General features: G+C 48.3%; 3 protein-coding genes across 3 annotated transcripts; 2 read left to right on the top strand and 1 right to left on the bottom strand.

The window, feature by feature from the left end:
• Positions 1-302: 302 nt before the first annotated feature.
• Positions 303-5,153, bottom strand: LOC119770754. Its single transcript, XM_038266198.1, has 6 exons — positions 4,654-5,153; positions 3,108-4,591; positions 2,670-2,968; positions 1,372-2,604; positions 664-1,333; positions 303-619 (listed from the first exon to the last, which is right to left on the bottom strand). The coding sequence occupies exons 1-6, from the start codon at positions 5,151-5,153 to the stop codon at positions 303-305; spliced, it is 4,503 nt and encodes a 1,500-aa protein (XP_038122126.1).
• A 2,113-nt stretch (positions 5,154-7,266) lies between these two features.
• Positions 7,267-8,013, top strand: LOC6044752 (ribonuclease H1). The gene is made up of 3 exons (XM_038266193.1): positions 7,267-7,322; positions 7,471-7,597; positions 7,681-8,013. The coding sequence occupies exons 1-3, from the start codon at positions 7,267-7,269 to the stop codon at positions 8,011-8,013; spliced, it is 516 nt and encodes a 171-aa protein (XP_038122121.1).
• Positions 8,014-8,673: 660 nt separating this feature from the next.
• On the top strand, positions 8,674-10,202 carry LOC6044753 (40S ribosomal protein S8). The gene is made up of 4 exons (XM_001862181.2): positions 8,674-8,753; positions 9,050-9,156; positions 9,236-9,635; positions 9,891-10,202. Exons 1-4 carry the CDS (start codon positions 8,750-8,752, stop codon positions 9,998-10,000), a joined length of 621 nt encoding a protein of 206 aa, XP_001862216.1. The 5' UTR covers positions 8,674-8,749; the 3' UTR covers positions 10,001-10,202.
• Positions 10,203-14,947: the final 4,745 nt, after the last annotated feature.

Genomic DNA, 14,947 nt, shown 5'->3' with positions numbered 1-14,947 from the left:
CGGCTTGATGTTCTCCTCACTTGCGCGCCACTTTCCTCTCGGCTGCAACGTCGCGATGTATTCATCACGCCAACGGTTCCAGAACTCGGTGGAGTAGCGCTGCATCTTCTGCCAACGATCGAGCTGATTCATCTTCAAGTGCATGACGTCGGGCTCTGGAATCATGTTCAACGGCTGGCCCACAAGAAAGTGCCCCGGCGTCAAAGCTTCGAGACTGTCCGGTGATGTTGACAACGGGCAGAGTGGTCTCGAATTCAAGCAGGCCTCGATTTGGCAGAGCACCGTACTGAGTTCTTCGAACGTCAGTTTTCGTTCCCAACGACTGGACGCAGCAGGCTCTTGGCACTTTTGACGGCTGCTTCCCAGATGCCACCCTGGTGAGGGCTGGCCGGCGGAATAAACTTCCACTTGATGCCGAGATTGCAGAGGAATTGCTCGGCTTCCTTGCTGTGTGCCATAATCGCTTCGTAGATCTCCTGCAGCAGTCGGTCCGCACCAACCAGATTTGTGCCGTTGTCCGACCAGATTTCGCAACAGTAACCGCGACGTGCGATCATCCTCTTGAGTGCGGAAATGAATCCCTGCGACGTGAGGTCGCTGACCGCCTCAGGTGTACGGCCTTGGTTGAGAGGCACACAAACACGACGATGTACCCCTTCATACAGCGTGTTCCTCGGGTGTTGCTGCAGCGCACTTGTATGGGCCCGGCGTAGTCCACCCCCACGTGAGTGAATGGCCGGCACGCCGTGACTCGAGCTGCAGGGAGGCTGCCCATCAGCTGCTGCGCCGTCTTGGCCTTCAGACGACGGCACCTCACACAGTTGTGAATCACCTGCTTGATTACCGATTGGCAGCCTTGAATCCAATAGCGTTGGTTGACCGTAGCAGTCAAGAGCGACGGTCCGGCGTGGCAGTTCTGCGAGTGGAGCTCCTCCACCAGCAGCTTCGTGAATTGATGAACCTTAGGAAGAATCACCGGGTGCTTGACCTCGAACGGTAGGGACGACTGCTGCAAACGACCGCCAATTCGGAGCGTTCCATCGCCGTCCAGGAACGGGTACAGGTTGGCAATCTTCGACTTCGGTGAAACCTCGCGACCCGCGGCGAGGGTTTTGATCTCCTTCTGGAAGACGTCGTGCTGAGCCAGCCTTACGAACTGCATTCGCGCGCTGTGCAGCTCAGCCGGGGCGATCGAACCGGAACGCTTCTCCTTGTTTCCCGGTCGCAGGTTGTAGAGGAACCGGTTGACCCGTGACAGCTGTCGGCACGCTCCAAGCAGTGAAGAACGCTTCTCAAGAATCTGCTTCTCCTCTTCGTACGTGGTTTTGGTAGTCTGACCACAATGTTGAACGTTCGGAATTTCTTGCGTACCTCCAGCGTTGCTTCGTCGAATTCCTCGTCAGGCATCTCATGCTTCCAGGTTGACGCATGTGCCTTCAGCCACGGCGGGCCGAACCACCACAAGGGATGATTGACCAGTTCCGCCGGTGAGATTCCACGGGAGGCACAGTCGGCTGGATTCTCTTCTGACTTGACGTGGAACCAGCGAGACCGTGGCAGTACCTCCAGGATCGATGCCGTTCTGTTGGCCACGTACGTGTCAAGTTTGCGCGGGTGGATAGCAAGTTGGTGCAGAACGATCGTTGAATCTGTGTACGCAAACATCTCCACCTTGAACCGCTCGAACGCCTTGGCCACCCGTTTCATCAACCTTGCTAGGAGCCACGCTCCGTTCAACTCCAGCCGAGGTAGTGAAACCTGCCGGATTGGTGCGACCTTCGTTTTGGCCGCGACTAAGTTGACGTAGGCACCGTCAATCTCGTTGAACGTTCGGATGTAGACGACGGCAGAGTAGGCTTCCTCGGAGGCGTCCGAGAAGCCGTGTAGCTCGACGCGTCCGTTGTAGCTCGACATCCACCTTGGTATCTTGACCTGCTCCAGGCGCGGCAGGTTCTCCTTAAACTCGATCCACATTTGCTCGACCGCGGCGGGCAGCGGGTCGTGCCAATTCATGTCGTACAGCCAACACTGTTGAAACAGGATCTTCGCTCGCACTGTCACTGGCGCCAGCCATCCGATGGGGTCGAACAGCTTCGCCGAGTCGGACAGCAACTGGTGCTTCGTGTTTGGTCCATCCGTTTTCATGTTGACCTTGAAGGTGAACGCATCCTCTTGCGGCAACCAGTGGATCCCCAGCGCCTTGATGGCGTTGCGTTCGTCGGGGAACTGGATTGGCACCGCTGCGTTCTTCACGTCGGCGAGTGGTAGAAGCGTTTCGTCCACGTTGGAGCACCACTTGCGGAGAGTGAAGCCGGCCTTACCAGCAATCTCGTCGATCTGCTCCACCAACCGCGCTGCTTCTGCCGCCGAATCTGCACCGGAGACCAGGTCGTCCACGTACGTGTGTTCCTTGATCCGCTCAGCAGCCCCAGGGTAATGCTGCTCGAAGTCCTCTGCTGCTTTCTTGAGCGCTGACATCGCCAGGAACCCGGAGTTCTTCAGCCCGTACGTTACGGTCAGCAGACGAAAGTGCCGGATCGGTTCGTCGGGCGACTCTCTCCAGACGATGCGCTGATAGTCCGTGTCGTCGCGGTGCACCCAGACCTGGCGGTACATTTTTCAACATCCGCCGTGAACACTACCGGGTAGGTTCTGAATCGCAGCAGCACATCGAAGAGATCTGCGTTGACGTTGGGTGCGTTCAAGAGTAGGTCGTTTAGTGAGACCCCGGTCGTGGTGGCGCAAGAGCCGTCGAAAACGACCCGGAGTTTGGTCGTGGAGCTGTCCTCCTTCACGACCCCGTGGTGTGGGAGATAGTAGGACTTGGTGCAGTCTGCTTGAACCTCCGTCTCGGGAATTTCCTCCATGTGGCCCAGCTTCTGGTACTCGCGCATGAAGGCAACGTACCGTTCCTTGAAGTTGGGATCCCGTTGGAACTTGCGTTCCATGGCCCGCAGGCGCTTGGTTGCTGCGTTGAGCGATTCTCCCAGTTTGCACTTTGAATCGTCGAGGGAGTCTGACGATAAAGTGGCCATCCTTCTCTGAGCGCGTGAGAGTCGAATCGAAGTGTTCGATGACCCTTTTCTCCTCGGTTGTCAGCAGCTTGCCTTCAGGGATCTCCTGGTCCTCCCAGAACAACCGCAAGGTGCGGTCGATGTCAAACTCCTGGGCGACGTTGAGAACTGCATGGTGACTGCTTGTGCGACACGGCTGGGAGATCTTCCCCGATACCATCCACCCAAAGATGGAACGCTGGGCCACGGGGATTCCTTGGCGATTCTTGACCTGTCCGGCTTGTAGGATGGACAGGAAGACATCTGCTCCGAGAATAACGTCCATCTCGCCTGGACTGTTGAAGCTCGGATCCGCTAACTCCAGCCCCTCCAGGAAGGGCAGGTCTGCTACGTTGAAGCGCTGGTTGGGCAGGGTTGCCGTCAGCCTTCCCAACACGTAGGCTTGCGTGGTGAGCTTGGTCTCTCCGTCGAAACGCGAAGACATCACCAGCGTGACTGCACCGGCCGTGGTGCCGACGACTTCTCCGTTCACTCCGGTGACTTCCAGGGAGGCGTTCGTGCGCTTCAGCCCAATGCGCTTGACACATGCCTCCGTAATCAGCGACGCTTGTGATCCGCTGTCGACGAGACATCGCACCTGGTGCAACTTCCCGTCCTTCCCTTCCAGGTTGGCGATCACCGTGGGCAGCAGTGCCACCGACGACGGTTCGTACTTGGTTGCCTTGGCTTGAGCTGCGTTGGCCGAGACCGACGAGGCCTCCTCCGTCTCTTCAGGTTGGCGTGGAGGATGGTCGCGGTCAGCCTTCTCCGGTTCCTGACTGTGCTGCTGCCGCTGCTGGCACAGCGTCGTGTGATGTCGCTGCTTACAATCGGGCGTACGGCACGTTGACTTCGACGGACACTTGTTCGCCGTGTGGAGCGGCTTCAGACAGTTGAAGCACAGCTTTTTGGAGAGCACTAACTCCCGCCGTCCGGCCACGTCCATGGCCTTGAACAGGTCGCAGTGATACGTCGGGTGATCTTTACTGCATTTCGCGCAGCTCACAGCAGCGCTCGTGTGGAACGCTTGCACTTTCCTTTGGGTTGGCTTTTGAGACTCCTTCTTCGAAACTTCAGGGCCCGTCTTCTTGCTGAACGCCGAGCACGTCTCCAACGCGTCACACCGCTGCTCCAGGAACTCTTGGAAGTTTGCAAAAGTCGGGTTCTCCACGGTGATGATCTTCTGCGCCCACAGTGAGCGCGTCTCTCGATCCACCTTCTCCAGCAGCAAGTGGATAAGCCACGGATCCCGTGACTCGTACTCCCGTCCTAGGGCCTTCAACTGGCGGACGACGTCATCAGATGTGGCCACGAGGTGCTTCAATTCCTTGGCGTTGGTGACTGGTTGCTGGTCGACAAACTCCCGGACGAGGGCAAACACCGTGTATTTGTGTTTGTCATAGTAGGTCACGAGTGCGTCCCACGCCTCACGGTAGTTGCCATCGTTGATCGAGAACGAGTCGACTTTCCCCTTCGCTTCACCGTCCAGGTAGGAGAACAGGTACTGCATCTTTACCGAATCCCGCAGGTCGGTACGGCTGTGAATTGTGCACACGAAGAGGTCCTTAAATGAGCGCCAGTGCTTACGCTCCCGGTGAACTTCGGAATGTCGATTTGTGGCAGCTTGACGACGTTATGGGGTACCGGGTTCGATACCTGGCTCCCCGCCGCTAGCGCCAGCGTTTGTGGTGGTGGTTTTTGGCACTGCGCGAGCAGCATCTGCTGCTGGGATTCAAGGAGCGCCTTGACGGCGTCTCGCAGATCGTCCTGCCGGTCTTCCGGCCTAACTTCCGGCTCCTCCACATGCTGGTCCAAATACTCCGTGTAGATGTCCTTGATCTGGAAGTAGGCGTCCTCGAACAGGATTCGGTGGTTGAACACCGTGACCACCTCCTCCAGGTTCGGCGTGGCCTCCTCGATCTCAGTCTGTACGTCGTCAAAACACTGAGCGAGGCCGGTCAACTTGTCCCGCCGTTCCGCCACTTCGCCGAGGGACGGGTTGCGGGTTTTGATGGCTTTCGCGACGGACAGCTCCCACTTCACCTTCGCGAGGATGACTTCTCGCTTGCTGGTGAGGGACTTCAACCGCTCTTGATCCATATCCGCGCCGCGAAGGACCAATGTTAATGGACTGTATCGTAAATTGGCCAAGTTCCGTCGTCGGAAACAGTGGCGCGGGATTGAAGGAAGACTTTCCGGCGGATTAGCGACTTCGCGCACGAGAAAATAAAAAAGACGTCTTTCTCTGAAAAGCCTCCTTCCTGACTAACTTTTATTCATCTTCCTCCTTTTCTCCTGCCGCAACGGCAAAAAGCGCGCAACGGCGTCAATGACGTTTGCGTTTGGTAGGCCGGCTGAGCCCAAGGGGTGGGCCACTTTTCTTCTGCAAACAAGTACCCAATTAAGAAGTTTAAAATAATGCTATTTAAAAATTAGAAATTCAAAATTTAGAAATCTAAAAAAAAATAAATTTAGAAATTTTAAATTTTGATATTTAAAATTCAGAAATTTTAAATAAAGAAATTACGAAATTTATAAATTTGAAATTTCACAAAAAAATATTAAATCGAAAATTATGATATGACAAATTTTGACATTTAAATTCAGATTAACAAAAATTATGAAATTGAAATTAATAGGAAATTAAAAACAAAATTATAATTGGACAAAAAATTTAAAATCTTAAAAATAATAAAAGAAAAGTGAAAATCAAGAAATTGGGTACTAAAGCCCTCTGTAAATTTTTATGTACAACGGTAAAAAACACGATCAAAAACCATTTCTGATCACTTTTTTTCATTTTAATGCAAAAAAAAAAAAAATAATGACAAGACAACATTTTTTCGATGGATCAACTATGGTCCCCTTGAAACGAGCTGTCAAGTAGGAGCTTTTCTGTCAAGAAGGACCGCGAGGTTAATTTTTCAAAATTGATTTAAAAATCCATTTAAAACTCTTTGTGGTCGTACAAAGGGTCATTGTACTCAGAAAAATAAGCTTTATCACTGTAAACAATAATATTAGAAATCTAAGCTTCATTTTAGGACCCAATTTAAGATACGAAATTTATAATAAAGAAAACATTAAAATTTATAAATTCAAGATCAAGAAATGCTATATTAAGAAAGTTAGAAACCTACAATTTATCTAATCAATTTAAAATTTAGAAATCAGAGATTTTACTGCAGGAATTTTAAACTAATAAATTTAAAATTCAGAAATTTATTGTGCAATTTTCACTAACTTGGACTTCGCACTAAATTATTGCTATCGATCGCACTATTGCGACTTGTAAAACTGGCTTGGGAAATTTTAAATTTCCTTAAAAATGATCAAAGCGAGTGGCTCCATTTTGAATTAATGCGGCAGTCCAGTTTGGTGGAAACTGCGACTGGAAATGAAAATAAACAACGAGTGGTTGCCTAGATTTTTCAATTTTTGCTGTCAAAAGTGCGAAAGAAAAGTGCGGGCAAAATCCAAGTTACAGTGCAATGAGCAATAATTTTTAGATTAATTATATTATTTATACTTGGCAAGATAACTTAATATTCTGCGGTTCTAGAGAGTGTCTGTCTGGCTACTTCGCAAAGTGCGGCAGTCTGTTCTGAACTGTTCTTGGCCGTGACTATGAAGCGCACTTTGATTAGCGCAACGTATTTACCATCACGTGTCACTTCAGGATACAAAAAAAAAAAACAGCATGGCATGCTTTGCTTATTTCAGATTTTTTGCAACCACGCGTGACTTATTCAGATATGAAAAGCAGCATGTTGATAGGACATGCCAACAACTGAGCCTACTAAGGGACCTCTGCGACTTTGGCAAGTCCGGGATACGATCGCGCAGAATGATAATTAATCCTGACGGCCACAATATTTCGAAATTTATAAATTTTTAAATTTTAAAATTTGGCAGTACATATTAAAATTAAGTTGTTGTCGATTACTCTTGTCGAGAAATTAAAAGTGATAGTGTGTGCATTAGGGTGGGTACGGGTTTTGAAAAGTTCTCAGATCATGTTCTGGTGTGGTTCCCCTTGTAGGGTATACCCAAAGGGACTCTCATGCCAAATTTCAGCTCATTTAGTTGAAAACTGGCTTGTCTCAAGCGAGTTCAAGTTTACATGGAAATTACTATGGGAAATTTTGAATTTTCGTTCATTCGCTCCTACAGGCCTGGGGAAAACATGTAGAAACTTCTAGGATGGCCAGAAATGAGCGGAATCAAGGGCATTTCAGTGAGCAAAAGAGTTCCTCAATTTTGCCCAGAGTAACGCGAGTTTCTCAATGTTCCTCCGAGTTACTCCGGTTGCTTTTCACCAATCCCACCTAGATAGATCAACCTTGTGTTTGAAAAAATGTCAGGTGTTGTTGCTAAGGTTTGTTTGTTTTGAAAACCAAAATCTTTTATCTTGCAGGCCCAAATGCCAACAGCAAGTGACTGGATTTACGGGGGCCAAGTTTAAAAAGTTTCCCTCTCGTCAGCAGGCGGACACGTTTGTTCGGAAGCACGGCAGCGGATCGGGTCTGCTTCCGACAGCGGAAGTAACTCGTCGTCGGCGGGGGCCATGTTCAATTCGTGGTTCCGCCGGTGGATTCCGTGCGGGTTCTGATTGACAATTACGAAGAGATCAACGCGGCTTGATCGAGGGGTTGAAGTGGGAGCTGGAGGAGCTGCGGGGTTCAGGATCGGGGACAGGGAGAAGGGGAAGAAGCTGGACAGCGGCGTGAAGCCGTTGATGAAGCTGGAAAAGTACTGCATTTATAACTTTCATCAGAACGAGGATGGTTTCGTGTACGTTTACACGGATGGTTCCTGGGAGGGCAATGGGACGGCGGCGGCCTGTGCCGGGCTGGGGGTATACTTTGGCGAGGGACACACGCTGAACGCGGTCAGTGGACGAGCGACCAACAATTGCAGAGAGTTTCAGGCGGCTGCGCTAGCTGCGGTAGCTGTTTGACATGTGGCGTCGCAGTTTGCATCAAGCATTCATAGCATGCTAAGGAAAATTTGATGCTTTTCTGGGGAAAACCGTTGGTTCCGAAAACCCCGGATGTATTGCCGTTGAGCTCGATGGGGGTTAACCGAATCGATCTGGTCTCTTAGGGAAAGTTGTTCTCCAGACGATTCCGCTCATTTCTGGCCATCCTAGAAGTTTCTACATGTTTTCCCCAGGCCTTTAGGAGCGAATGAACGAAAATTCAAAATTTCCCATAGTAATTTCCATGTAAACTTGAACCCGCTTGAGACAAGCCAGTTTTCAACCAAATGAGCTGAAATTTGACGGGAGAGTCCCTTTGGGTTTACCCTACAAGGGGAACCACACCAGAACTTGATCTGAGAACTTTTCAAAATCCGTACCCACCCTAGTGTGCATGCAACATGGAGTTAAACTTTCCAAAGTGCTATGGTAATCTTCCCAGCAACTTCACAGAAAGTCAAACTCCATGTTGTACACACTCTCACTTTTAATTTCTCGATAATTTTGATATGTACAAAAAAGGTTTAAAGTTGCAAAAGAGTTTTAAAATTATTTAATAGTAACTGGTAATGGTAACCCTATCTCGTCAACACGTCTAAAATATCTCGTCGAAATAAAATTCTCGTCTAATTCATCATCTGTCACTTTTCAGAGCAGCCAACCTCCTTCCGGTGCAAAAACAAAACGCTCTTTCTTTCTCGATCAACACATCAAGATGGGTAAGTCGCTGGTGGCTCGTGTCGGCCAAAAATATCGTGAAAAAGTGATCAAAATGGCTCGTGAATGGTGTGAAATTAGTGTTAATCGGTAGATTAACAAGCCGCGCGTCAAATGCGGTGCAATTTGTGAGTTTTCCGAGCTGTCTTGCCCACTTTCCGGGTGGAAACTTTTATCCACGTTTCCGATACATTTTGACACTTGGAGGAGCGGTTGTTTGGGGCCATTTGCCGCAGCCTGCTGTGTGCGTGTTGCGCGACGGAACTTGACCCGTGTGTTTCTTGTTTCCCTCTTGCAGGTATCAGCCGCGATAGCTATCACAAGAGGCGGGCCACCGGTGGCAAGAAGGCCGCCATCCGCAAGAAGAGGAAGTACGAGTTGGGACGCCCGGCCGCCAACACCAAGGTAAGAGGACGGAAGAGCGGCTTTGTTTTGGGGCTTTTTTTTTGTAGGTTAGCTGATTGATTTATTTTCTCTGTTGCAGATTGGAGCCAGCCGTATCCACTTTGTGCGAACCCGCGGTGGAAACAGGAAGTTCCGTGCGCTCCGCCTGGACGCCGGCAACTTTGCCTGGGCTTCGGAGGGATGCGCCCGCAAGGCACGTATCATCGATGTCGTGTACAACGCGTCCAACAACGAGCTCGTGCGCACCAAGACGCTGGTGAAGAACGCCATCATCGTGATCGATGCCGCCCCGTTCCGTCAGTGGTACGAGAGCCACTACCTGCTGCCGCTGGGCAAGAAGCGTGACCTGAAGGCCGGCGAGGAGGATGTGTTGGCCAAGAAGCGCAGCAAGCATCTGCTCAAGAAGTACGCCAAGCGCCAGAAGACTGCCAAGATCGATCCCGCCCTGGAGGAGCAGTTCAACGCTGGCCGTCTGCTGGGTGAGTTTCCGAATTTGTGGTTTTGCTGTTATTTATTTTAAACCATTTTAATGATGATAAATCCAAAAGCGACTCACACCTTCTAATGAAGGTTCAACACGGTTCCAAGTCTCGTTTTGAGACGAGGAACCGTTTCAGTGAGAGATGATCCCAGCTTCGTCATAGTTACACTGATCTCGTTCAGAGAAACTAATCAATTAAGATCTTGTTTATGAGCGATGACTAATGTTGAGCATCTTTCTCGTTTCAAAACAGCCGTCATCGCTTCCCGACCTGGACAGAGTGGCCGTGCCGATGGTTACCTGCTGGAGGGTAAGGAGCTGGAGTTCTATCTCAAGAAGATCAAGAACAAGAAGTCCAAGTAAGCGCGCGGTAACGGGTGTGAGGAAGAGAGCGGAGGAAAAAGTGTGACCGACCGATGTGATGGAAAGTGTTTAACCGTGAAACGGTAATCAATTGTACCGTTTGTACGCGACATTCTACCGAGCAACACTCCAACAAAAAAGTACGCGAAGGGAATACACAAAAATATTCACAATAAAAAAAAACCGTAAAAAGTGAAGCCAACCTGTGTGTTCTGCCATTTCGTGTGAGCCTGTGTGAATATCACTGGCCAATCGTCGTCTTCTTCAAAGGTCGTTTCGTAAGTATCTCCCGCTTTGTTCTGTTTGTACCGTTTAATACTTGGTCATTACAGCTTCGATGGGCTGCAGCGTAGTCCGCCTCCTCGTGGTGCAGCCTGGGTAACGCCAAATGGACTACAAACTTCCAAAACCCCGAATCCAAGATGTGACGCGACCCGTGTCGAGGGATGAATGGCGAGGGGGGTCAATCACCTCGCCGCTAACGGAGCCTGTGGGGCACCGGGGCGCACCCCACTAGTAAACTGCGCCCTTACTGCGTTACGGCAGGGCACTGGCGCAGCGGACCAAATACTTCCCTAGCGACTCGTGGGATTCAAAATATGAGCAAGCAAGAAACAACAAACAACCAAACCAAGGGCCCCGATGCGCCCCAAGCATCGGAAAACGAAACTCCGTTGCCGGACGGCAGCGATTCAACCGTCAAGGCCGAACCCGGCATGGAAGTGGACGGCGAAGAGAGCAAGGAAGCGGTGGAAGCGAAACCAAAACTTCACACCTGCGGTTCGCAGCGCAAGCGCTTCAAGTGGTTCATCAGCCAGGGCTACGAGTACGAGGAAGCCTCGGAGCTGGCCAAGGACGCGCCCAAGTACCGTGAGCTGCGTGCCGCAGCCGAAGGCAAAAGTCTCGAGTTGTCCGAACGCGATGTCCAGCTGGCCCAGCAGCGCAAGGCGTTGAACCGTGTCGCGAAACAAAAGTACACCCAACTGCGAGAGCACGGCTACTCCGAGGAAGAAGCCATCGCTCTTGCGCCGACGCTGGTCGAAGATCCTGCTTCCAGGAAAAAACACCTCGAATCAGGCGGGTCCAAAAAGTCGGGCGACGGCGTCAAGATCATCGTCGCGATGGCCAACTACCCGCAATCGGTCCTCACCGAAGACCAGGCCGAGCTGGTGAAAGAAGCCATCCTGAAGCTTGTGGTGGACCAAAAGGTTAGCAAAACAAAGCCACACTTTGCCGGTTGCAACTTCATCAAAGGCTACCTCGTCTTCGATTGTCTCGACCCACAAACCATCACCTGGCTTCAGCACCGAACCCGAGAACTCCAACTCTGGGAAGGTTGCGCCCTGCGAGCAGTCTCCGAAAAAGTTCTCAAAAGCACCAACATGTTCACACTCCTCCTGCCCGACAGCGAACAGGACACCGACGAAGACATTGCCAACTTCCTGAGCAAGCAAAACGATGGCATTGACACGGCCAAGTGGGTTTTCGCCGACCGCAAGCTCGACGAAACCACCAAAACCGTCACGCTGACCCTCAAGATCGACCCCGTCTCCGCGAAAACCCTCCACGAACGCAACTACAAACTAAACTACAAATTCGAGCAAATCACCATCAAGAAAATCACCGTCAATCTGTTCGACAATCCGCCGAAAAAGACGACGCCACCCTCGAACAACGCTCCGCAACGGCGACCCTATCGCGGCGGGTACAACCACCCCCAAAACAGGTTCGGCGGTCGGGGCCGTGGCGGGTTCAACAGTTACAACCGCCCGGCGACCGGCAACGTAATGGGCAGCTTGTACGATCAGTTGAGTCGGAATTTGGCGTTTGAGCGACAGGTGCGGCAGAACAACTTTGGCGGTGGTGGCGATTACATTGACGGGTTGTTGGATCAGCTGAATCGAAGTTTGTATGCGACAAGTAGCGGCGGGTCGTACTACACATCACCCTACGGAAGGGGGGGAGGTCGAGGTGGTGGTGGTAATCGTAACTATCCCAGGCAGAGATTCTTCTGATCTCTCTCGTAACAAGTATTAAAAATCATCTCATTCATACTAAAAAATTCCAAAATAAACTTGTGTGTAACCTTGAATAATTTGTGTTTTATGGTTGTAATCCGAAAAGAATATTTACTGTTGGTTCATAACTCGCTAGTACCTACAGGGGCTACAGTCTTAAAAGGGAGGGACAGCAGTTTAAAGAACACTTCTGGAGTTAGAACCGCCTCGAGTCAAGGGTATTGAAAAACACCCAAAAAGCAAAAACCGAAAATTTGGTTTATTGGTCCTTTTTTAAAAAAAAAACTCCAGACTTCAAAGTTTTGAATATGGAAAACAACGCACTTTTTTGTTCTTCTGTGTCTTTTCTATTTGTACCAAAAAAAAAACAAGCCAACAAATTTTGTCAACGCAGGAAAAAATATAATAGTTTTCAGTAGATTGCACGTCTGTTACTATTGATAGGTATGTTTTGTCTATTGACGTCGAACAAATTCGATGCACAAGGCAGCTTATCCGTTGTAGATGTACTTTATCATCAGCTCACTGAGAGCTTGGAATTGTTCTGCCTTGTTTCGGCAGGCACGAAAGCGCGTAAAGGGAACGCTGGGTTGGTCGATGGAACCGCTCCTCCGTCAGCTGATGCAGCGGTCGAGCTCGAAGTCTTCGGAGGTTGGCAGGACGCTGGCGCTTTTTTCTTCTTGTCCTACTCCTGGAGGTACTTTTTCCGCGCGGCACAGCCACGGAAATTCGCCGTGTGGTTTCCACCACAATTGGCGCACTTGACACGCGCTTTGTGCTGCTGGGCGTTTTTTCCCCAGCTGGTCAACAAAAATACTAAAATTAAAAAATTCTGAAACTCTTAAATTCTTACATTCTTAGATTATGGCCAAAAACATTTTTGGAATTATAATTTCTTTATTAAAAACAATTTCAGCTCTATTAAATATTTAATTGTTTAATGTTCTTACTTTTCAAATTTGAAATTTTATTTTTTTTATTTTTTATTTTTGACTCTTGCATTTTTAAATTTACGATTTTTGTTTTTTTTTGTATATTTTGCATAAACAATTTTAAAACTCTGTAATTTTTTAAACTGATTTTTTATCAATTTCAATTTTTTTATTTCTTAACAGAACTTTTACAGTTTAGATTTTTTGAATCGTTGGTTTCGTCATCATGAGCATGAGAGACCACCCATGGTTGCCCCACAGAGTAACCCAGAGGGAGCACTGGCATTTAATTTATGGTTGCGTTACGCGGTACATCGTGGTACATCCCCCCTTCAGCAAAACTTTCTTGGCCTCGAAGTAAACTGACGTTTAAGGCGTTCCTTTTTTTTCGCAGCAACCAGGTTGTTGTAAGTTGTCAAAAAAATTCTCAATCACAACAATTCAATCATGTAAATTTTCTGATGGCAATCCAAAGGAATCAAAAGAATTTCAGTGAAATTTTCAGAAAACTAAACATTCTTTTAAATAGAAAATTGTGCGAATTTGTTTGAGAGACTATCCGTGGCCAGACAATATCTCTAACTAGTTTTAGGGGAATGACGGAACATACCACTAGAAAAAATTGTGTTGTTAGAAGAATCTTTTTGTTTTTATGTTTAATTTTCATTTATGCAGGCCAAGTGCGAATGATGCTGATGATACCTCTTCAGTTGACGCTCAGGCGAGGAACATCCTGGAAGGAGCGTCACTGACTACGTCCGTAGTCCTGTAAGATCATACTTGATCAAGACAGTATAGCTCTGGTTCCTTGCAAGTGTCCTATTTTCTTACCTCCACGTTGGCTTGGTTTTCATGATGACCTAGCTGGTGGCCTGTGGAAACGGATCGTAAACCTTTGACCAAAGTCAAAGTCGAGACGGCTAAAAGAAAGGGGCGCGACAATGTGGGAAAGGGAAGTAATTTGTGATTGTAGACGGTATTGTTTTGATTCGTAGTATGTTGAGTCAACTGCTATGGATGTACCTGAAACATCGCACAACGGGGTTTCTCTTCTCTTCATTCTCAGCTACCACCTATCTTCTGTTTATTTTGTTTCTTTGATTTTCTAACGCGGCTTCTGTTTACTATCCTCTATTTGATTTCGATTTTACTCATTTGATTCTCTTATTTTTCAACGCTTTTTCACTCTATTTTACCAATTGATGCTGCTGTAACATACTTTCTGCTTTCCCTTAATTTGGCAGCGATGTCAATTTTGTTATCATCTGCCTTTTCTTTATTTATCTATTTGAATAATTTTTCATTTGCCCTATAAATTGCCCTCAATACAATCTAAGCTTGTTTGTTACCTCTATTTATTAATTATTGTTAATTTATTTATCTACTTCATAAATTACTATCTTTCTTTTACTATTGATTCTTCAAATAGTATATTTCTTTCACTGTCCATTGTTTTCAATCTTCACCCTTTTCTTCAAACAAATGAGGTTCGAGCCCTTACTCATTTTTGGAGTGATCAAAGAATTAACACAAATATTACTATTGTACTTTTGAAAAACTTTTATAAAATGCTTAGGACCAAAAGTTGTAACAAAACACCGCGACAAAAGAAATAGCAACATAAAAACACGACTCAACACTAGGAAAGATTTCAGGAGAAAACAAAACACAGTAAAATAACAACTAGTTTTTGAATTCAAACTAAAAATAAAACAGTTTTTGCTTTAATGAAAGTTGATAGGCACACTAGAAATGGTTAGGCGCTTATACTTACATCAAACCCTACGTAATGTACCACCCCCGGCCGAGTTAAAATGCGTAACCGGAAAAGAAGGTGTGCATGCCTGGCACGAACACTCAAAGCGTGTTCTAGCGTGTTGCTCGTGCTGACTCAGAGCAAGGGTGAGATGTAGGTGTAAGGGCAGTGCGTGTTCGTCGGGAACCTGGTGCATAAGATCGGTCAAGGCCCGTTCTTACACTGAAAATTGCGAATTGCG

Source organism: Culex quinquefasciatus, chromosome 3, assembly GCF_015732765.1.
Source record: "Culex quinquefasciatus strain JHB chromosome 3, VPISU_Cqui_1.0_pri_paternal, whole genome shotgun sequence".
Classification (NCBI taxonomy): domain Eukaryota; kingdom Metazoa; phylum Arthropoda; class Insecta; order Diptera; family Culicidae; genus Culex; species Culex quinquefasciatus.
The sequence above is the reverse complement of the archived record's forward strand: the minus strand, read 5'-3'. Positions and strand labels throughout refer to the sequence as shown.

Excerpts from the sequence above, each read along its gene's own strand:
- LOC6044753 (XM_001862181.2), top strand. Across the intron at positions 9,157-9,235 it reads GCCCGGCCGCCAACACCAAG|ATTGGAGCCAGCCGTATCCA; the intron begins GTAAGAGGACGG and ends TCTCTGTTGCAG. Across the intron at positions 9,636-9,890 it reads CAACGCTGGCCGTCTGCTGG|CCGTCATCGCTTCCCGACCT; the intron begins GTGAGTTTCCGA and ends GTTTCAAAACAG.
- LOC6044752 (XM_038266193.1), top strand. The coding sequence starts at position 7,267 with ATGAGCGGAATCAAGGGCATTTCAGTGAGCAAAAGAGTTCCTCAATTT. Across the intron at positions 7,323-7,470 it reads GTTCCTCAATTTTGCCCAGA|GCCCAAATGCCAACAGCAAG; the intron begins GTAACGCGAGTT and ends TTTATCTTGCAG. Across the intron at positions 7,598-7,680 it reads GTCTGCTTCCGACAGCGGAA|AGATCAACGCGGCTTGATCG; the intron begins GTAACTCGTCGT and ends ACAATTACGAAG.
- LOC119770754 (XM_038266198.1), bottom strand. The coding sequence starts at position 5,153 with ATGGATCAAGAGCGGTTGAAGTCCCTCACCAGCAAGCGAGAAGTCATC. Across the intron at positions 4,592-4,653 it reads CCACAAATCGACATTCCGAA|CCGTACCGACCTGCGGGATT; the intron begins GTTCACCGGGAG and ends CACAATTCACAG. Across the intron at positions 620-663 it reads CAACACCCGAGGAACACGCT|GCCGTACACCTGAGGCGGTC; the intron begins GTATGAAGGGGT and ends CTCTCAACCAAG.